Source organism: Corvus moneduloides, chromosome 23 (genome assembly GCF_009650955.1).
Source record: "Corvus moneduloides isolate bCorMon1 chromosome 23, bCorMon1.pri, whole genome shotgun sequence".
Lineage (NCBI taxonomy): Eukaryota > Metazoa > Chordata > Aves > Passeriformes > Corvidae > Corvus > Corvus moneduloides.
Window position 1 is genome coordinate 5,267,081 of NC_045498.1, and position 22,707 is coordinate 5,289,787.

General features: G+C 57.8%; 1 protein-coding gene across 1 annotated transcript; it reads right to left on the bottom strand.

Moving 5' to 3' along the window:
* Positions 1-5,969: 5,969 nt before the first annotated feature.
* Positions 5,970-22,707, bottom strand: LOC116455019. Its single transcript, XM_032132367.1, has 3 exons — positions 22,508-22,707; positions 19,354-19,466; positions 5,970-7,672 (listed from the first exon to the last, which is right to left on the bottom strand). Exons 1-3 carry the CDS (start codon positions 22,627-22,629, stop codon positions 7,002-7,004), a joined length of 906 nt encoding a protein of 301 aa, XP_031988258.1. The 5' UTR covers positions 22,630-22,707; the 3' UTR covers positions 5,970-7,001.

A 22,707-nucleotide genomic window follows, 5' to 3' on the forward strand; every position in this document is an offset into this window, starting at 1 on the left:
TAAATAACGCAGTTTATCTTTGGCTGATTGAGTCGAGGAATTTTGCAATTACAGACAAACAAGGACATTCAGCGGCCCATGTTATTTGCATTTTTAAGGACCGAGGATTTTTATTTTTTTCCTCCCTCTCCACGGGATTTTAGCCAACGAGTTGTTGGGTTGGGGCCGATTTCAAACCTTACCCGCGTGGGTTTTGGCTCTTCTCCCTCGGACCCCAAAACTACTCGAGCTTGTGCTGCCCCTCCAGCCCATCCCAGGAGTCCTCAGGCAGCTGGGGAAGCAAATTTCATCCCCAATCCTGCTTTTTTGGGCTGTTTCCCCCCTCTTTCCAGCTGCAAACCGCATCCAGGAGGGAACAGGGCAGCCCTGGAGCATCTCTGGGGCCGGCAAGCAGAGCCGGCACTGGTGAAACTGGTCCCAGTTTCCCTCTCGGCGGCACCACGTGCACTCAGCCGGGGGTCAGCGGCTTTCATCCCTTTTTTTATTCCCTTTCTTTTTCCCCCGGCTGCTCCATTAGGCCGGGCTGCCTCCTCCAGGCCCCTTTTTCTGCTCTAATTCCCTCCGCCCTCGGAGCTTCCCCCCCCCCCCCCCCCGCCGCAGCCGCCGCCCGATCATTGATCACCTTGTCAGAACTTCGCCGGGCTGGAGCGGCGAGGAAGAGGAGCTGGAGAGGTGGGAGAGGAGCGGGAGAGGAGCTGGAGAGCTTTAATTACTCCCTGGAATCGCTGCCGGGGGTCCCAGGGCTGTATAAATGATTAATTACAGCCCGGCTGCGTGCGAGGAGCAGAAGACGCCGCTAATGCACTGAGTGCTCTCCCCTCTAAATACCTGCTCGGAGCCCTCGGGGAGCGGGGAAAACGCGGGGCAAACGCCTCGCACGGACCCGGCCCTGCCCTAATTCCAAGTTTTTGTGAGTTCAGGGAGCTCCCAGCCCGCCCAGATCCCACGGGAAGCGCCTGGGTGCTGATTCTCCTACGGGGAATCGGCCGCAGGCACGCGATGCTTTGATCACCGCATCTCTCCCTGCGCTTGGAGTCGATCCCTGGGAAGGCCGGATTGGGAAAAAGGAGCCGAATTCCCGGATTTTTGCGGCAGGGATGAGCCAGGGCCTGCCCAAAGGGGTGTTTGGTGCTGTCACCAACAGCGTGGCCGTGCCCGAGCAGGGATCAGGGGGGCACAGGGAAGGGATGCTCCGGATATCCCGATCCTTACGGTGCCAGGGAGGGGTTGGCGACAGCCCCGCTGGCACCTCGGGTCCTGCCCCGGGCTGTCACACCCCGTTCCCAGCGTGCCCCGAGTCCCCAGTGCCTCCCAAAGCCGTAGCTCACCTTTTATCCTCTTTATTTTCATTTTATCCACTTTATTTTCATTTTATCCACTTTATTTTCATTTTATCCCGATTTTAGCGGCTTGTTCCTGCTCCTAAGTGCGATTAATTCCTGGCCGGGACACAGCGGAGGTGAGGAAGGGACAGCTCCCATCAGAAGGGACAAAGGGCTCAGTGTCACCTCCTCCTGCCACCTCCCGAACACCAAAACCACGGGAATTCTGCCCCCCGCGGCATCGCTCCCTCCCTCAAAGCTCCCGAAAGGAGCTGCTCCAGCATCTCCTGCTGACTCCAGCTCTCGCTGCTGTCGCTAACGAAGCGCTCCTGGAAGTTCACAAACCCACGGATTCGTGTGGTGATGGAAGAAGGACCTAATTAAAAAGGGAAATGAGGATGACATCGTAAAACCGTTCAATTAAGTTGATCTCATTACGGTTAATATTCCAGAGGAACTTCGGGGCTTTTTTTTTTTTTTTTAATATATTTTACTCCAAGTCTGCAGCTGGCCGTCCATGGATCCTCGGGAAAGGATGAGGGAAGGGGGAAAATGGGATTTAGTTAAACATCCACCTCTTCACTCGTGTGACATTTCAGAGCAGCATCGGGCGGGGACAGCGGGCACCGATCACGTCCCCGCTGGTGCCACCGCTGTCGCCACACCTGGCAGCTGGCGGCGGCGGCGGCGGCGAGGAAACAAAGCGGCGGCGATGTTTTGATCCAATTAAGCGTAATTTATTTCATGCTCATCAACGCTTCCCCGCCGGGGGATTCGCAGTTTCGCCGGGAATGTGCGAGCTCCGCTGGGAGATCCCAGCAGGAACCTTTCCCCTTCCCAGCCCCCAGCTCTCCATCACCATCCATCCCCGAGGGGTGCGGGAATCCCCCGGCAGCTTCTCCCGGCAGCTTTTAGGGGGTGAACCCTCGTAAATTCACACCCCATCAGCAAAGGCGCTCAGGGCGTTTGGGTTTTATATCCTGGGGAATAAAACCGAGGTGGGGATTTTTCCGTCCCTTCTCCATGGAGGTGGAGAGGGGAAACCTCGCCTGGAGGAGCTGGGGATGGATTTTTCCCGGGGGTGAATGAAAAATTAATCCACGGAGGCGACATTCGGGTGCCTGTTCCCTCCTTCTCCCCTCGTGCCGTGCATCCGAGGAGGGTAAACAGATGTTGTTTTCCTCGTGGAGGCTTTAAATTTACGGGCGTGCCCTCGTTCGGAGGGAAAAACAAGCGGGAGAAGGTCGGGAAGAGGAAGAGGAGGGAGAGACGAGGCGGTCTCCAAGGAATCATCGGAACTCATTCCCAGGGAGCGCAGCAGCCGCGGGAAATTGGGGTGAAACCCCAGGGTTGGGCTGAGCCCGGGGGTCTGACAGGCCGGGAGCAGCTTCCAGCCCCAAATCCTGCTGGGAGCACCTTCCAGCCCCAAATCCTGCCGGGATCATCTTCCAGCCCCAAATCCTGCCAGGGTCACCTTCCAGCCCCAGATCCTGCTGGGAGCACCTTCCAGCCCCAAATCCTGCTGGGAGCACCTTCCAGCCCCAAATCCTGCCGGGATCATCTTCCAGCCCCAAATCCTGCCGGGAGCACCTTCCAGCCCCAAATCCTGCCGGGATCAGCTTCCAGCCCCAAATCCTGCCGGGATCATCTTCCAGCCCCAAATCCTGCCGGGAGCACCTTCCAGCCCCAAATCCTGCCGGGATCAGCTTCCAGCCCCAAATCCTGCCGGGAGCACCTTCCAGCCCCAAATCCTGCCGGGATCACCTTCCAGCCCCAAATCCTGCCGGGATCATCTTCCAGCCCCAAATACTGCCTGGAGCAGCCGGGGAGAAGCCAGCGGGGGACGGGGGAAGTTGTGGGGTTGATGGGAATCCCTGGCTGATCCCAGCAGGATTTGGGGCTGGACACTGCACCAGGCCTCATTCAGACCCCCGGGATCAGCGTCCAGCCCCAAATCCTGCTGGGATCAGCCAGGGAGAAGCCAGCGGAAGTTGTGGGGCACCGATGGTTCCATTTCCTGCCCCAAGGGAACGGGAATTTCAGGGCGGGTTTGATCCCTCGCCCGTGGCTGAGATTCCTTTGATGCAGGAGACGCTCCAAAGCGCTTTAATGCAGAAAATGGAGTTAAGGAAGGAAGCGAAAAATCTCTGTGTGCGCTGCTCGGGGCTGTGTGGGGCTCCCCAAAATCCTCCCCTCATTCCCGGCAGCTCCAGCATCGGGAGAGCCCCTTTATCCCCAATCTCCTGATCCAAAGGGATCCCCAAGGATGGGGCCTCTGGCACCCCATCACCTCGGTAGGGGACAGCAGGGACACCCAGGTGCTGAGCACGAAGCACCTCAACCACCCAGGGACCCCCCCAAAAACCCCCTTGCTCTGTCTCCAGCATCGAGACAACCCCTTTGTCCCCCAAACCCCCCAAAACCCCTTTCCTTTGCCCCCTTCCCCAACCGCCTCCTCCTTTCATCTTCCCCTCGGCTGAACTTTCCTTCCTTCTAATCAACGCCTGCTATTAATGATGCATAAAATTACCCTTGATTAAAAGAACCTTTTCCAGCGGCGGTGGCGGGCGCGGGGGGGATCACGCGGGTGAGGAGCGGGGTGAGGAGCCCCCGCCCCGGGCACCCACGGAGGGGGGGGGCAGAGGCTCTTTTGGGGCCCGGGGTTATTTAGGGACCGATGGCTCCACTCTGAACCCTCCCCTCTTCCTGGCGAGCCTTAATTAAGGGATCAGCGAGAGCATCCCAAAGCTCAGGGACAGCAGGGATGGAGCTCGGAGCTGTTTGCGTCCCCTCTGCCCCCGCCTCGGAGGGGACAGGAGGGTGTCACCACCCGTCCCTTTAGGGAAACCATCCCTTTTTTAAAAAAAAAAAAAAAAAAAAGGAGCTTTTGGTGTGTTTTTCAGAGTTTGAAGTCAGGAAATGGTGCGGTGATGAATGGGAGATGGCAGCAAAAAGGAAAACGCGGCGGATCAAAGGCGCTGTGATCTGGATGGCAGCGAGGAGCGGGCGGTAATCGCTGCCACGAGCTCGGGGCGGGGGCTGGCAGTGCCAGGAGAGCCGGCCCGGCGCTTCCAGAGGGGGAATTTTGGGATGCAGAGCATGGATGGGGGGGTCACAATGCGGTCTCAGCTCCCCAAAATCCACCCGGAGCGCCAGATGGGCGACCCTGGGTCAGGCGGGGCGGCCACACCTGAGCAGGGGAAAGCAAATTTTATCCCAAATGTTGCTTTTTTGGGGATGTTTTCCCCCTCTTTCCAACTGCAGGGAAGGCAAACTGCATCCAGGAGGGAACAGGGGCATTTTTGGGGCAGCTGTGGGGGATCCTGGGTCCTGGCACAGCTAATTCCAGACCCCTTGGAGCAAGGAGAGGCTGAGAAGTGCCCCGGCATCCCAAAATCTTGAATCTTTACTCCTTATCCCAGCACCATCATCCCTGTGCCGTGTCCCTGCCCTCAGCAGGGACACCAGGAAGATATTTGTGGGATTAATGGGAATAAAACCACTTCCAGAGGAGCTCTCCAGGCTCTGGGAAGGAGGACAGAGCCTCTCCCAGCCCCTCCCAGCCCTGCGTGGGGAGCACACGTTTGAAATGCAGCTTTGCCAAAACATCCCGGGGGCGAGGAGAGGCGCAGGGAAAATGCGGGAATGCGGGAATTCGGGGCTGGGAAGATGCAGGGATGTGAGGGAAGGACGGCCCCGCGCGGGGAAAGCGGCGGAAAACCCAATTAGGCTCCGAAATTACGGCCGCCTTCTTTTAGTGCTGCTTTTATCAGCTCCTGCTGCAGCCCGCGGGCCTCGGCGGATGGAGGGAGATTATCCCGAGCCGTGGGAGGGGATTAAGGATGCCAGGCCGGGAAAAACGTGGCTCCAGGCCCCCGGGAAAGGCCTGAGCGGCGGGGATGGAGGGATGAGGTGCTGGAAGAGGCGAGGTTGGAGCTGCCGCCCGCAGTGCATGTCCAGGGAGAGCAGATCTTGGGATAAAAGGGATTTTCCACACTCCCGCGATGCCATAAGGCCATGAAAACCCCCCAGGTCCCTCTCCGGCCTCTTTTCCTCGAGGATATTTTCTATTCCAGCTTTTCTCCGCTGTCCCCGAGGCTTTTGGAGCCCCAACACCTCAAACCCCTCAGCCAGGGCTCCCTCCCAGCCCTGTCCTGACCCCATTCCCGCTGCAAATCCCGGTTTTCCAGCGCCGTTCCCTTCATCTCTCGAGGATTTGGGCCCTGTCTCTCCGGGGTGCTGCTGCTGGATAATTCCTGGGAATGTGGCACCGCCCCGACCCCACAGAGCCGCTGCAATCCGCGGATCCGACCCCAAATCCCACATTTTTCCCACCAAAACGACCCGAGGGGATGGATGGAGCATGGGAGAACCCACAGGGCTTCAAACCACGCGAGTGTCTCCCCCCTCCCGAGGGTTTCAGCGCCTGGGGAAGGATTTAGGATAATCCAGGGAGAAAAATGAAAGGCGCGGCCCCGCAGGACGGAGGAGCTGTCTGGGGCAGGAATAATTGTTATTATCTCCATTAAGCACCACGGCTGTCAGGCAGGAATTAATTTGCAGGCGGCGAGAGATGAAAATTCGCCCATTTTTCAGGGAAAATCCTCTCCGCGCGAAGAGGCCGGAGAAAAATCGCTCCGGCCTTGATTAAAAACGAGCCCCGTTTTATTAAAACTAATTCTAATTTATCTCTCCCCTCCCGCCGGCTTTCCTGGCAGGAATCCCGGTTTCCTGGAGATCCCGGGATCCGCCGCTGGACTCGTGCCGGGGTGCCCGGGCTTGGGGCATCCCCGAGTGGCTCCAAAATTTAGGATCAGGCTCTGGAGATCCAGGTTTTCCCTGCCGAGCCCTAATTCCCTTTTCCAGACCAAAAGCAAAGCCCGCTCCAACCCCTCGTGGATCATCCCCTGCAGGCAGCGATGGTGAAATTTAAAAAAAGGGGGGAAATATTGAAAATATTCCAGTCTGGGAGGGGTCTGGAAAAGCGAGAAAAGAGGGAAAAGCGGGAACAAGGCTCAGCTCTGCGGTCAGTCCGTCTGTCCGGCTGCAAAACCAGGATGCGGCCCCGCTCCATCGCCAAGGTGTTGGGAGAAAAATCAATTAGCTGCTAATGACGCAATGGCCTCCGGGAGCTAAAAAAGCTTTCCAAGGGCTGGAAGTGGTGGCGAGACCCAGGAATTCCGATCCCAGCCGTGAAGGGTGGGAGATTTTCCCGTTTTATCAGCGCTGTTGCTCTGCTCATTAAGTTTATTAATTATTTGATCCCCCCTCCTCCCTCCCCAGCCTGGCACGGGGGGGGTGGAGCTGGAGCATCTCGAGTTTCTTTTAACCAATATTCAATTTTCTGCTGGCAAATCAGGGGAGGTTTTAGGAATCTGCCGGGATCAAAAACCGTGCTCTGAAATGAATATTTTTGATTTTTTTTTTTTCGCCTTTCCAAAAATATATCTAATGGAAAAAAAAATAATATAATAAAATAAAAATCAGGGATTGGAAGCGACCGTTTGGCTTTGAGCTTTCAGGGCTGGATTTTATTCTCCTTTCATTGCTGTGCCAGCAGCGAGTTCCCGTCCTGCCGGTGCCCTTCTAATAATATTCCATTGTAACACTTAAAACATTTCACTTTTTTTTCCCGTTTAAAGCCGGCGAGGAAACGTTTCTGCTGCATATTCCGAGATATCAGCTCTCCCTTTTGGTTTGTGACAGACCCAATTTCAAAATAATAATAATAATGATGAAAAAGAGAGTAACGACCCAAAAAAAAAAAAAAGCCCGCGGTTCAAAAGAGCCGCTGGAAAATCCGACTTCTGGGATCTCTCCCATCTCCTCTCCCAGCATGGATTTAGCTCGTGGATTTACAAATCCCCCTCCAAAAAATAAATATCCCCCTTTTGATGGGGCTCCAGGGTGGGTTTGATACCAAAATCCGCAGCAGATCCCGTAAAACCTCAGTGTTGTCCCCAAAATGAAGGAGGTGCCTTCCCTCAGCGTCCCTGGGGGTGCGGCCAGGCTGGGATGTGGAGGGATGCAGACTCCAGAATGGGGCAAAACGCCGGGAAATTGGGATCCAGATTCCAGAATGGGGCAAAATTCTGTAAAAATTGGGATCCAGACTCCAGAATGGGGGAAAATTCTGTAAAAATTGGGATCCAGACTCCAGAATGGGGGAAAATGCCGGGAAATTGGGATCCAGACTCCAGAATGGGGAAAAAATCTGGAAAATTGGGATCCAGACTCCGGAATGGGGCAAAACGCCGGGAAATTGGGATCCAGACTCTGCAATGGGGCGTGGTGCAAACACGAGGCTCCCCCTCCTCTTCCTCTTCTTCTTCCTCCTCCTCCTCTTGCCCCTGTTTTAAGGTTAACACAGAACAATCAGCTCCTTTTCTCCCAGTTTTATGTCATTTTCCAGGCCTGGAAAACCCAGGAATTTTCACTCCATCACCCCCCAGGGTGGGAAAACCCCAACCCTGCCCCAGGGCTGGGAGCATCCCCCTGATCCCAGCACTCGCTCAGCAGCCAGGAGCCAACCCGGCGCTGCCAAACCAGCCCTGGCCGCCCGTTTTTCCATGGAAAACATCCCAAAGGAAGGAGAGGGAGCAGCTCCAGGGTGATCCGGGCGCTGCAGGTTTTGTTCCCTGGGAGCCGCCCACGGGAAAGGTCGTTCCTGTCGCGGCTTCGGCGTTTATCGAGCGAGCTCTGAAACAGCAAAATCATTTAATGGCTTAATAAATCCGATCGATGGAGGGGGGGAGGGAGCGGTGCTGAGGAGCTGGAGCTGCTGGAGTCACTCCCGAGCGGGGCTGGGGGGGTTATTCCAGCTGGGAATGGGAACAGAGCGTGGCCGGACACCCTGGAGCCAAGGGGAAGGGTCAGGATTGACCCCAAACCCTGCAAGGTCTGGGCTGGGGAGCCAGGAAAGCATCCCAGGAACTCCCAGAAAGGTGGGAAAAGCATCCCTGAAACTCCCAGAAAGGTGGGAAAAGCACCCCAGGAACTCCCAGAAAGGCCGGAAAAGCATCCCTGAAACTCCCAGAAAGGTGGGAAAAGCACCCCAGGAACTCCCAGAAAGGTGGGAAAAGCATCCCTGAAACTCCCAGAAAGGTGGGAAAAGCACCCCAGGAACTCCCAGAAAGGTGGGAAAAGCACCACAGGAACTCCCAGAAAGATGGGAAAAGCACCCCAGGAACTCCCAGAAAGATGGGAAAAGCACCCCTGAAACTCCCAGAAAGGTGGGAAAAGCATCCCTGAAACTCCCAGAAAGGTGGGAAAAGCATCCCAGGAACTCCCAGAAAGGTGGGGAAAGCACCCCAGGAACTCCCAGAAAGATGGGAAAAGCATCCCTGAAACTCCCAGAAAGGCGGGAAAAGCATCCCAGGAACTTCCAGAAAGGTGGGAAAAGCACCCCAGGAACTCCCAGAAAGGCGGGAAAAGCACCCCAGGAACTCCCAGAAAGGCGGGAAAAGGATCCCAGGAACTCCCAGAAAGGCGGGAAAAGCATCCCTGAAACTCCCAGAAAGGTGGGAAAAGCACCACAGGAACTCCCAGAAAGGTGGGAAAAGCATCCCTGAAACTCCCAGAAAGGTGGGAAAAGCATCCCTGAAACTCCCGGAAAGGCGGGAAAAGCACCCCAGGAACTCCCAGAAAGGTGGGAAAAGCATCCCAGGAACTCCCAGAAAGGTGGGAAAAGCATCCCTGAAACTCCCAGAAAGGTGGGAAAAGCATCCCTGAAACTCCCGGAAAGGCGGGAAAAGCACCACAGGAACTCCCAGAAAGGTGGGGAAAGCACCACAGGAACTCCCAGAAAGATGGGAAAAGCATCCCAGGAACTCCCAGAAAGGCGGGAAAAGCATCCCAGGAACTCCCAGAAAGGCGGGAAAAGCATCCCAGGAACTCCCAGAAAGGTGGGAAAAGCACCCCAGGAACTCCCAGAAAGGTGGGAAAAGCATCCCTGAAACTCCCAGAAAGATGGGAAAAGCATCCCTGAAACTCCCAGAAAGGTGGGAAAAGCATCCCTGAAACTCCCGGAAAGGCGGGAAAAGCACCACAGGAACTCCCAGAAAGGTGGGGAAAGCATCCCAGGAACTCCCAGAAAGGTGGGAAAAGCATCCCAGGAACTCCCAGAAAGGCGGGAAAAGCATCCCAGGAACTCCCAGAAAGGCGGGAAAAGCATCCCAGGAACTCCCAGAAAGGCGGGAAAAGGATCCCAGGAACTCCCAGAAAGGCGGGAAAAGCACCCCAGGAACTCCCAGAAAGGCGGGAAAAGGATCCCAGGAACTCCCAGAAAGGCGGGAAAAGCATCCCTGAAACTCCCAGAAAGGTGGGAAAAGCACCACAGGAACTCCCAGAAAGGTGGGAAAAGCATCCCTGAAACTCCCAGAAAGGTGGGAAAAGCATCCCTGAAACTCCCGGAAAGGCGGGAAAAGCACCCCAGGAACTCCCAGAAAGGTGGGAAAAGCACCCCAGGAACTCCCAGAAAGGTGGGAAAAGCATCCCAGGAACTCCCAGAAAGGTGGGAAAAGCATCCCTGAAACTCCCGGAAAGGCGGGAAAAGCACCACAGGAACTCCCAGAAAGGTGGGGAAAGCACCACAGGAACTCCCAGAAAGATGGGAAAAGCATCCCAGGAACTCCCAGAAAGGCGGGAAAAGCATCCCAGGAACTCCCAGAAAGGCGGGAAAAGCATCCCAGGAACTCCCAGAAAGGTGGGAAAAGCACCCCAGGAACTCCCAGAAAGGTGGGAAAAGCATCCCTGAAACTCCCAGAAAGATGGGAAAAGCATCCCTGAAACTCCCAGAAAGGTGGGAAAAGCATCCCTGAAACTCCCGGAAAGGCGGGAAAAGCACCACAGGAACTCCCAGAAAGGTGGGAAAAGCATCCCTGAAACTCCCAGAAAGGTGGGGAAAGCATCCCTGAAACTCCCAGAAAGGCGGGAAAAGCATCCCAGGAACTCCCAGAAAGGTGGGAAAAGCATCCCAGGAACTCCCAGAAAGGCGGGAAAAGCATCCCAGGAACTCCCAGAAAGGCGGGAAAAGCATCCCAGGAACTCCCAGAAAGGCGGGAAAAGGATCCCAGGAACTCCCAGAAAGGCGGGAAAAGCACCACAGGAACTCCCAGAAAGGCGGGAAAAGGATCCCAGGAACTCCCAGAAAGGCGGGAAAAGCATCCCAGGAACTTCCAGAAAGGTGGGAAAAGCACCACAGGAACTCCCAGAAAGGTGGGAAAAGCATCCCTGAAACTCCCAGAAAGGCGGGAAAAGCATCCCTGAAACTCCCAGAAAGGCGGGAAAAACATCCCAGGAAGTCCCAGAAAGGCGGGAAAAGCATCCCTGAAACTCCCAGAAAGGCGGGAAAAGCATCCCTGAAACTCCCGGAAAGGCGGGAAAAGCACCACAGGAACTCCCAGAAAGGTGGGGAAAGCACCACAGGAACTCCCAGAAAGATGGGAAAAGCATCCCTGAAACTCCCAGAAAGGTGGGAAAAGCATCCCTGAAACTCCCAGAAAGGCGGGAAAAGCATCCCAGGAACTCCCAGAAAGGCGGGAAAAGCACCCCAGGAACTCCCAGAAAGGCGGGAAAAGGATCCCAGGAACTCCCAGAAAGGCGGGAAAAGCATCCCTGAAACTCCCAGAAAGGCGGGAAAAGCATCCCAGGAACTCCCAGAAAGGCGGGAAAAGCACCAAAGGAACTCCCAGAAAGGCGGGAAAAGGATCCCAGGAACTCCCAGAAAGGCGGGAAAAGCATCCCAGGAACTTCCAGAAAGGTGGGAAAAGCACCACAGGAACTCCCAGAAAGGTGGGAAAAGCATCCCTGAAACTCCCAGAAAGGCGGGAAAAGCGTCCCTGAAACTCCCAGAAAGGCGGGAAAAGCATCCCTGAAACTCCCAGAAAGGCGGGAAAAGCATCCCTGAAACTCCCAGAAAGGTGGGAAAAGCATCCCTGCAGGGCTGGATCCGGGTTTGGGAAGGACACGGAGCTGCTGGAGCGAGGTGGGCACCAAGGGGAGTCCAGAGGGATGGGGCAGCTGTGGGAAAGGCTGGGAGAGTTGGGAATGTTCAGCTGGAGAGGGAAAGCTTCAGAATGACCTACTTGTGACCTTCCAGGACCTGAAGGAGCTCCAAGAAATGGATACAGACTTGGAGAAGGGCCTGGAGTGCCAGGACAAATGGGAATGGCTTCCCACTGCCTTTTAGGGCGGGATAAATGGGATATTGGGATGAAATCCTTCCCTGTGAGGGCGGGGAGGGGCCGGGATGGATTTCCCAGAGAAGCTGGGGCTGCTCCATCCCTGGAAATGTCCAAGGCCAGGCTGGAGCAGCCTGGGATTGGGAAAGGTGTCCCTTGCCCGTGGCAGGGATGGAACGGGATGAGCTTTATGGCTCTCCCAACCCAAACCATTCCACGATTCCAGGCCGCGGCACCTCTGGCGCGCCTCCCTCACACGTGCCCGCACTCAGCCCCCTCCTAATCGCTTCCCTTCATCTTTTCCCGGTTGTTAATTGCTCCCACCCCGCGTTCCCTGCGTTCCTCCCAGCGCCGCTCTCAACTCCCCTCTCCCGCCGCAGGTGCCGGCTCTGTCATTAACTTTTAACACGGAGCGTGAGGGATCCATGAGTTTGTTTTCCTTGCTCCTGATGGATCTTTAATTGGCCGGCGCCTGCCGGGGTGGCGGGGCCATTCCGCAGGAATCCGATGCAAATGGGATTTCGCATTCCTCGGCTCCCTCTCGGCCGCTGCCAAATATTTGAAAGGAATAAACACGATTGCGTCAACGGAGAGCAGCGTGAGGCTCGCAGGTGCACTCGCAGCCTCTACCACAGCCCAAACACGGCGGGATGAGCCCAAACTCGGTCCGGGAAAAGCTGGGAAAGGGGGTGGATTTGGCGGGAGCATCGCCGGGAAAGGACGGCTCGATAACGCTGTGCATTAATGGGCCGCAATGCAGGCGCTAATCAGGAGGATGCGGCTCCCACCTCCCACCTCCCATCCCGCGGTTTAACCCTCCGCAGCCTGACTCCAGACTCTCCTGGATCCATGGGGTCTCCCCCACCCGTCGGAGCTCCCAAATCCCGGGGTTGGAATGTTGGTGCCACCTCCTGCACCCCTCAATGGGCCCCCCAAACCCCCCGTGCCAGGCGCGGCCTCCCCGCAAGGATGCCCGGGGCTGGGTGATTGACAGCTGTCACTCAAAGCTGTCTCTGGCCGCGGCTTCCCGGCAGATGAATATTCATGGGATGCTTTCCATGCTGCGGCGGGACCCTTCTGTGGGTTTTCTCCATTAACTATTCATGGAACACCAGGCAAAATGCAAATTCCAACGGGCTTGGCCCGGCAATCAGCTCCTCCAGGCCTGGCACCGGCGACCCTGATCCTCCCGTGCCGTGCCAGCTGCAGAAAGTGCTGGAAAAGGCAGGAAAACATGGATATCTCCCCTGCTCTTCCCGCCTTCCTGGGACGCTGGGGGCAGCCAGGAGCACCAGAACCCCCACGGTGTGACCTTGGGTGGTCACCGCCACCATCCCGCATGTCCATAATCCTCATCCCCCCTGGAATATCCCTGGAACATCCCGGAGCTGGCCCTGCCACCGGGATGCGTCCCCGTGTTCTGCTCGGGGTGGGGAAACTGAGGCACGGAGCGGGACAGGGCCAGCCTGGCACAGCAGGGGACAGGGAGGTGACACTGCCGGCTCTGGCTGTCGGTGGCGCTCGGCGCTGACGCCTCTTCACCATCACGGCCCCGTCACTGAGCTAATTAAACCGCTGTTAATGAGCCACTCATTAGCGAGGGCCATCAAAGGCGACCCTGCCTCTCTGCCCGGGACACCCGGGGGGCTGCGGGGCCGGGATTTTTCCCAGCTGGAACAAAGCAGGAGAGGCTCTTCCGCGGGCTCGGGTGGCTCCTGGACATCCCGTGAGCAGGGACAGGAGGGGCGATCCCAAAAGGGACCCCGGGAAGGTCACCGGAGGGGGTGACACTGCCCCGCGCTGTCCCCGCGGCCCCGGGGATGCCGTGGGCATCTCCTGCCTGCCCCAGCCTGAGCTCCCAGGGCTTCGTCCCGAATCCAGACCCCAAATGTGAACCCCCCCAGGGCTTCATCCCTAACCCAACAGCACAACCTGAGTCTCCAGGGCTTCATCCCGAATCCAGGGCCCCAGAGTGAGCTCTCCAGGGCTTCGTTCCTATTCCTGAATCACAACCTGATTCCCCCCCCCCAGGGCTTCACCCTGAATCCAGGGCCCCATCCTGATCCCCCCCAAGGCTTCATCCCTAATCCTGCACCACAATTTGAGTTCCCCAGGCTTTGTTCCTATTCCAGTGCCCCACCCTGATCTCCCCGAGGCTTCATCCCCAAATTCAGGGCCCCATCCTGATCCCCCCCAGGCTTCATCCCTAATCCTGCACCATAATTTGAGTCCCCCAGCTTTCATTCCTAATCCAGCACCCCAGGCTGAGCTCTCCAAGGCTTCATTCCTATTCCTGCATCACAACCTGATTCCCCCCCCCCACCCAGGGCTTCATCCCAAATCCAGCTCCCCAGACTGAGTTCCCCAGGTTCCATCCCTTCATCCAGGGCCCCGTCTTGATCCCCCAGGGCTTCATCCCTAATCCACACCACAATTTGAACCCCCCCCGGCTTCATTCCTATTCCAGCGCCCCGTCCTGATTCCCCCAGGGCTCCATCCCGAACCCGGCCTGAACCCGGTTTCCACCCGGTCTGGAATGTCCCAAAGGAGCTGGACCTCGGTGAATCCCGGCCGGCCTCGGGACCCCCATCCTGAGGGGGCACAGAGGGGTTTGGAGCAGAGGATGGAAGAAGAGGAGGAAGAGGAAGAAGAGGAAGAAGAGGAGGAAGAGGAGGAGGCATCCCGGCTCTTTCCCACGCCCACTCCTCCCCGCTCGCACTTCCCAGCTCACCTTTCCCGGCACGTCTGATCCCGGAGGAGCCTTGCACCGACGCCGCTCCCTCCTCCCACCTCCCTCCCGGCTTTTCTCAGTTTAAACACACGGACGCATGAAAAATAAATGTTGCTCAGGAAAGACAGCGGCAGAGGGCTGGGAAGCAATTAGCATCCAAAGAGGCGTAATTAGTGCTCAGAATGCGAGCGGCGGAGAAGAAATAAAGCAGCGCTCGGATGCAATCAGGGTCGTGCCTGAATTACAAACCGTTAACGGAATCACTAATTAAGCACAGGGTGTGAATCACGGCTTATTAAGGGCTCAGCGCGGGCCCTGCCAGGCAGGACCGTGCTGGGACAGAGGGACCGTGGTGGGACGGAGGGAAAATGATGGGACAGAGGGACCGTGGTGGGATGCAGGAGCAGTGGTGGGACAAGGGGCTGTGGTGTAATGGAGGGACAAAGATGGGACAAGGGAATCTGGTGGGACAGAAGGACAATGATGGGATGAGGAGCCCGTGGTGGGACAGAGGGACCCTGGTGGGACAAAGGACCATGATAGGACAAGGGACCGTGGTGGGATAGAGGGACAAAGATGGGACAAGGGACCAGGTGGGATGAGGGGACCATGGTGGGACAAGGGACCACAGGACCCTGGTGGGGACAAGGGCCGTGGTGGGACAGGGGGTCCGCGTGACATCTCTGGTGGCATGGCATGATCCTCGGTGAGCCAGTGCCAACCTTGGTGGCACGGTGTGCCCCTCGGTGGCACGGTGCCATCCTCAGCGGGGTGTGGTGCCCAGCGCCATCCTCGGCGCCACGGTGCCCTCCTTGGTGGCACAGAGCAATCCCTGGTGCCGCGCCGGGATTCCCGATGGCACAGGAACATCCTCGGGGATGCGGTGCCGTCCTCGGTGACGCTCTGTGATCCTCGGTGTCACAGTGCCACCGGGGTTTGGGGACCTGCCCACGGTGCCGGCTCTGGGTGTGCCCTGCCGGTGGGACGCGGGAGGCGCTGCCCACCCGGCCGTTAATTAGCCCTAATTAGCAGGATTCGCCTCATTTTAACAGCCTGGGCCAATATTTGCTCAGGGTGTGCTGCTGCCTCCGCGGGCCGGGCTGGCTCCCGGGGGGATGGAGCTGGAAAGGCCGGGAGCCACGCGGGGCCCTCAGTGTCCCCAAGGTCCCCTGTGGCCCCGCTGGCTGCCCCGGGTGCCACCTTCGTGTCCCCTCTCAGCAGGAGGGGCAGGTCCGAAGCGGGGACACTTCCCTTGGGGGATTCTCCTGGAATGCCTCCATACCCTGCATCCCACATCCCTATCCCCTGTATCCCCAAACGCCTGTGTCCTGCACCCCTGTGCTCCCGCATCCTTGCAGCCTGCATCCCGTATTCCCTGAATCCCTGTAACCCCATATCCTGGCAGCCTGCCACCCCTGAGTCCTGTATCCCACATCCCCACTCTCTGCATCCCTGTGTCCCCAAATCCCTGTGTCCCCAAATCCTTGCAGCCTGCACCCCTGTCCTGCAGTCCTGATTCCCCATATCCCTGTAATCCCACATCCCCATTCCCTGTATCCTGCATTCCCCATCCCATTCCCTGCACCCTCACACCCCATCTCCCCAGTTCCCATCCCAATTCCCATCCCAGTTCCCATCCCAGTCCCGCAGCCCCGCTCGGAGCAGGGAGCGCCCAGATCCTGATCCAGGGATGGGAAGGGACAGGATTCATTAATTATTCCCGGTTTATCCAACCCAGACACGTCGCTCCAAAGACCCGACGAGCTTTGCCCAGGGGTGCAGCTGCCCTTGGCTGCCTCCTCTTCGCTTCCCAACCCTTTCCCTTTTTGTCTCCAGGATCGTTTTTATCTCCACCTTTTTCCCTTTCCCGTTTTCCCCAGAGTTCCAGCACCGTCTCTGTGTGTCCTTGCCAAGCTTCCCCGAATCCCTCCGGCTTTTCCACCTCCCTAAATCCCTGCTGAGCTTCCAGGGATTCATAGCGCTCCCGCCCCATCCCCGCGGGCTCCCCAAGGACTGGGATCCCCCAGCTTTTCCCGGGAAGGTGAGGAGCAGCTCTGGGTTTCCAGGCTGGCGAGCTGGGAGCAGGGATGAAAGGGAAGCGGCTGCGCTTGAAGCCCGGCACCGCGAAAGGTCCTGGGAGCACCGTGGCGATCAAAAGGAGCCTCATCTATTTTAATGAGGCTCCTCCGAGCATTCCAGAGGGTTTGGAGAAGGGAAGGGGCTTTCCGGAGATCAAAGCCCTGCGCGAGCATCGGAGGAGCTGAGGGGGCTCGGAGAGGGAGAGGAAGGAGAGAGGGCTCGGAATAAAAAGATGGAGAGGCCGGAGATGCGGCTCCCAGGGATCCGTTTGGAGCTTCCCGATTCCTGGGAAGGAGCTGAGCATCGGGGGGGATGCAGCTGAGAGCACCCCAAGGAATGTCCCTGGCACCAAACCGGGTCCCACTGCCACATCCTGCCACTGCCAAATCCGGGAATAGAGGGCTCAGGGTGGGCACGAAGGGACTGACAGGGACATGGGCAGATGTCCCCACTTATCCCGCAAAAAGCCACTGGGATGATCCCAGGAAGGGACAACCAAAGGGTTTCCCTGGACACAGGTGGAGGGAAGGTCCCCCCTGCCCATCAGCGCTTCCCTCTTGGTGCATCCCACAAATCGCTAAGATCCAGCACCATATCCCGGCTCATGTGGGACACCAAAGCCAAGAGCACGGCCTTGGGAATGGTCCCCAAGCCGGGATTTCTCCACCAGCAGGAAAAAATCCAGCGGGAACAAGAGCAAACATGGAGCTCCCGGGGAAAATCCGGGAGCAAATGAAGATGTGCAGCTCCGGAGCTGTTATCCCTGCTCAGCTCCTCCGCGGACCCTTCGGAGATGAAAACCCTTTTTCTTTGATGAAGGATTTATCAAGTTTAGTTTGAAATCACCGAGGAAGATTCCCTGTTTGGATAAGCCTCTGGCTTGTGCTGGATTAATGTCCCAAGCCAGGAACTGGCGGATGTTTGGGAACATCATAATGAGGAACAGCAAACAGAGCAATGAGGAGAAATGATCCCACTGCTTTTCCAGGGCCAGAAATCCTGGGATGAAGCCTGGCAAGGAAGCCTGGAGGTCTGGCTGCCCCTTGGGTGCTGCCACGAGCTCTGGGATGCAGGAAAATCCCAGGGATTAATGGAGTGATGGAGATTCCTTAGGCTCTTTTCACTTTGGGACTTGATTTTTTTTCCTGAGGAGGGAAAAGGGGATGAATCCCAGCGCTGCTGCAGGGCAGACACCTGGAGCTGCAGCAGCTTTCCCAGCCAAGGATTGTCATGGAATAAAGCAATTCCCAGCTGGTGATCCCTCAGGCTTTTCCGGGAATGGCTCGGCAGCGGCTGGATCCAGCAGGGAGGGATTGAGGAATCAACACCTCCAGGGATAGGAAATGCTGGAGAGGGACTGGAGCCGTGTGGAAAATGGGATGTGCCACACAGGGGATGTTGCTCCTCATCCCCAAATCTGGTGTGTCCATGCATGGGAATATCCCAGGGAATCTCTAGGAATTCCAGAGCTTCGTCATAGAACCATGGAGTCATGGAATGGTTTGGGTTGGAAGGGAACTTAAAGAGCATCTCCTTCCACGGGCAGGGACACCTTCCACTATCCCAGGCTGCTCCAAGCTGGCCTGGGACACTTCCAGGGATCCAGGGGCAGCCACAGCTTCTCTCGGAATTCCATCCCAGCCCCTCCCCGCCCTCCCAGGGAGGAATTCCTCCCCAATATCCCATCCATCCCTGCCCTCTGGCAGTGGGAAGCCATTCCCTGTCCCTCCATCCCTTATCCCAAATCCCTCTCCAGCTCTCCTGGAGCCCCTTTAGGCTCTGAGCTCTCCCTGGATCCTTCCCTTCTCCAGGCGAACATTCCCACCTCTCCCAGCCTGGCTCCAGAGCAGCTCCATCTCCCGGAGCATCTCCAGGCCTTTCTCTGGATTTGCTCCAGCAATTCCACATCCTCCTTATCCCAGGGAGGAGCCAGAAGGACCCTCAAATCCCAGGGTTGTGCCCATCCATCACCCCTGGAGGTGCCTCCTGCTCCTCCTGCCAGCTCCATTACCCGCATTCCGCTCCCGCGGATCCTGCAATCAGCGGCTGCCTGTGGATCCTGGAAAAATTAATCCTAATTGCTGCCAGCGAGGCACGGCGCACTTGTAACTGCGGGCCGTTAATTAGGGCGCTGTAATTGGATACAGCGCTCCCTGTAAATCCAATTACCTGGGATTGGAGCCGTGCCACGGCACCGGGAGTGGGATGCGGCCACGCCAGGGTCCTTCCCATTCCTAAAACTCTATCCCGGCTCTTTCCTGATGGGGAGAGCTGGGAAGGTCTCCAGGTCCTTATCGCAGCCCCAAATTCCTCCCAAAATCCTTCTCCCAATCCTCTTTTTCCTGCCACGATGGGAAGGGTCTCCAGCATCTTATCACAGCCCCAAATCCTTCTCCCCATCCCTTTTTTCCTGCCATGATGGGAAGAGCTGGGAAGGTCTCCAGGTCCTTAGCGCAGTCCCAAATTCCTCCCAAAATCCTTCTCCCGATCGCCCTTTTCCTGCCGAGCTGGGAATGGTCTCCAGCTCCTTATCACAGTCCCAAATTCCCCCCAAATCCTCCTCCTCACCCCCTTTTTCCTGCCGAGCTGGGAAGATCCCCAGGTCCTTATCCCAAATTCTCCCCCAAATCACCTCCCCATCTCTTTTCTCCTGCCAGGATGAGGAAAGCCAGGAAGGTCTCCAGCTCCTTATCACAGTCCCAAATTCCCCCAAAATCCTTCTCCCAATCCCTTCTCCCATCCCCGGGAGGCTGCCAGCGTTGTCCGGATCCATAAAGATTAAATTACATATATAAAAAACAACAAAAAAAAAAGGAAAATATTTAACTACACGGAACAATCATCCCCTTTTAATATCCACAGATAAAACCTGGAATTGTTTCCCCAGGAGAACGAGGTAATTCCAGCTCTGGTTTTATGGAGTTTTGGGCTATAAAGTCGCCGTTCCGGAGTCTTCTGGAAGTTGGAGCAAAGGCTGGGCTGGGAGGTGGTAATTTGGGATTATTTTAGTTAAAGGCAGGTGGAAATATGGAAAAATTACCTGTTAATTCCAGGTTTGTTTTCCCGGCAAAACTCCAGGGAGCAATCCTTCCAATCCTGAATCCGCCCGTATCCCATGTCCGTGTCCTTGTCCTTGCGCTTCCCCGCGTGTCCCTGGGGGATAAAACACCATCAAACAGCAGGAAAACGCCGCGCCAGCGCCTTTCCTGGGAATCATGGAGAGCCGGGAGCATGGGATGGGCTTGGGAAGAGCTCAGCCCCATCCTGTTGGCATGCAGGGGTGGAAAAGAGGAAAAATTGGGGGGGAAAAGGGAAGGGAAAGGAAAGGGAAGCTCAAGCCCTGTTCTACTTCAGGCGCTGAATTATCCCCCTGCCACAAATCATCCGAGATTGGGGAATCCAAATCCACATCCGGGGGTGCCCATCCCGTGCCCCACAGCCCCGCCAAGCCCGCGGCAGTGCCGGGTGCCCGTGCCCAGCCTGCTGCTGCCCTCTGCCGCGGGGAAGCCGCTGCCAGGGAATTCCTCCTCCCGGGAAAAGCCTCTCCCCCTGGGAAATGCTCCTGCCGGGACGGAGCTGCTCAGGGCGGGCAGCTCTGCCGGCACCCCGCGGCCTCGGCCTGCCCGGCACGGCCCGGCCCGGCTGCTGTGGGAGCGCTGGGCGGGCTCTGCATCCCAGGGTGAGGAGGCTCTGGATCCCAGGGTGAGGAGGCTCTGGATCCCAGGATGAGGAGGCTCTGCACCCCAGGGTGAGGAGGCTCTGCACCCCAGGGTGAGGAGGCTCTGCACCCCAGGATGAGGAGGCTCTGGATCCCAGGGTGAGGAGGCTCTGGATCCCAGGGTGAGGAGGCTCGGCATCCCAGGGTGAGGAGGCTCTGGATCCCAGGATGAGGAGGCTCTGGATCCCAGGGTGAGGAGGCTCTGCATCCCAGGGTGAGGAGGCTCTGCACCCCAGGATGAGGAGGCTCTGCACCCCAGGGTGAGGAGGCTCTGGATCCCAGGGTGAGGAGGCTCTGGATCCCAGGGTGAGGAGGCTCGGCATCCCAGGATGAGGAGGCTCTGGATCCCAGGGTGAGGAGGCTCTGCACCCCAGGGTGAGGAGGCTCTGGATCCCAGGGTGAGGAGGCTCTGGATCCCAGGGTGAGGAGGCTCTGCACCCCAGGGTGAGGAGGCTCGGCATCCCAGGGTGAGGAGGCTCTGCACCCCAGGGTGAGGAGGCTCGGCATCCCAGGGTGAGGAGGCTCTGCACCCCAGGGTGAGGAGGCTCTGGATCCCAGGGTGAGGAGGCTCTGGATCCCAGGGTGAGGAGGCTCGGCATCCCAGGGTGAGGAGGCTCTGGATCCCAGGGTGAGGAGGCTCTGGATCCCAGGGTGAGGAGGCTCGGCATCCCAGGATGAGGAGGCTCTGGATCCCAGGGTGAGGAGGCTCTGGATCCCAGGGTGAGGAGGCTCTGCACCCCAGGGTGAGGAGGCTCGGCACCCCAGGGTGAGGAGGCTCTGCACCCCAGGGTGAGGAGGCTCTGGATCCCAGGGTGAGGAGGCTCGGCATCCCAGGATGAGGAGGCTCTGCACCCCAGGGTGAGGAGGCTCTGGATCCCAGGGTGAGGAGGCTCGGCATCCCAGGGTGAGGAGGCTCGGCATCCCAGGGTGAGGAGGCTCGGCATCCCAGGGTGAGGAGGCTCTGGATCCCAGGGTGAGGAGGCTCTGCACCCCAGGGTGAGGAGGCTCTGGATCCCAGGGTGAGGAGGCTCTGGATCCCAGGGTGAGGAGGCTCTGGATCCCAGGATAAGGAGACTCTGCATCCCAGGATAAGGAGACTCTGCATCCCAGGACAGGGACGTTCTGGGATCCAGGGTCAGGATGTTTTTGACCCCAGGACAAGGATGCCCTGCACTCCAGGATCCAGGATGCTCTGGGATCCCAGGACAAGGATGCTCTGTGCCACAAGGCAGGGATATTTCACACCCCAGGACTGGGATATTTCACACCCCAGGACAGGATATTTCACATCCCAGGACAGACAGGGTATTTCACACCCCAGGACAGACAGGGATATTTTACACCCCAGGACTGGGATATTTCACACCCCAGGACAGACTGGGATATTTCACACCCCAGGACTGGGATATTTCACACCCCAGGACAGACAGGGATATTTTACACCCCAGGACTGGGATATTTTACACCCCAGGACTGGGATATTTTACACCCCAGGACTGGGATGCTCTGCAGGAGCCCCGGGAGATCTGGAGAGGGGCAGGAGGGGTGAAGTTCCTGGGGCTCTCCCAGTCCCAGGCTGGAGAACCGGAGTGGGGCTCAGGGACCACGGCGAGGGGTCCAGGGCGAGCTGGGCTGAGGGGATCGGGAGAAAAGAGCTCAAACCCCATCAGCTGAGCCCCCTTGGGATGGGGATGAGGATTTCCCATCATTCCATGATTGGAAAAGGACACTGGGCCCCACTGATCCCCACGCCAGGGACAGGGGTCGGGGTCACGTCCCTGCTGTGGGGGACCAGAGCTCAGCACCCCCCAAATTCCCTCTGCCCCCAATCCCTCTCCAGCCCCTGCTGTGCCCATCCCCTGCACGCCTTCCCCGGCCTTATTAACATAATTAATTAAGCCAGAGGCCTGTGGATGATCTAATTACAAGCGAGCCTAGATTTGATTTCCCTTTTAATTAATCAGTGTTATTTACACGCAGCAGCCGCCCGGGCAGTGCCCGCTCGGCAAAGGGCACATCCCGAGGGAAGCGGGTGGCAGGAGGTGGCACCTTGGTGGCACCTTGGTGACACCAGGACAAGGCAGGGCCACAAGGGGGGCGTGGGAAAGGGGGGGCACAGCCGCTTTGGGGTCACAGCTGGCCACTCGTCCTGCAGGGGGGACGCGGAGGGACCATCACCAAGGGCCACCACCCCTCAGGGTCCCCAAAAGGGTCCCCAAAAGGAGCTGGGGGTGCCGTGGGGACCCCCCCCAAAGGACGTCGGGGGCTGCCAGACCTCACTAGAGGGCAGCAAAATGCTGCCGGTTCCCAGGGCTGGTGGCACGGGACCACCTGTGGCCCCGCGCTGGTGGCCACGTCCCCCTTGGGGACCCTCAGGAGTTGGTGGCAGCTCTTCCCAGACCTCCTGGGACTGCGGATCCCGGCACAATTCCCGGCGGATGCTCGGGACAGGGGAGCTCAAGGGGAGGAGGAGCACCTTGGCTGGGTTGGGTGACACCGAAGGTGACGCTGTCCCAGGGCTGGGGACCCTGGGGGCTGATCCAGAGCTTCCCTCAGGATGAGAATTCCTCTGCCAAGGTCAGGGAGCCCTGGATCCATGCAAATTAGAAAGAAATCCGAAAGAAGTCCGAAAGAAATCGAAAGAAATCAGAAAGAAATGAAAAAGAATTTGGAAAA

Coding starts and splice junctions, on each gene's coding strand:
- LOC116455019 (XM_032132367.1), bottom strand. CDS start 22,629: ATGGATCCAGGGCTCCCTGACCTTGGCAGAGGAATTCTCATCCTGAGG. Junction 19,467..22,507: donor TGTCACCCAACCCAGCCAAG/GTGCTCCTCCTC, acceptor TTTATCCCCCAG/GGACACGCGGGGAAGCGCAA. Junction 7,673..19,353: donor AACAAACCTGGAATTAACAG/GTAATTTTTCCA, acceptor ACCTTAAAACAG/GGGCAAGAGGAGGAGGAGGA.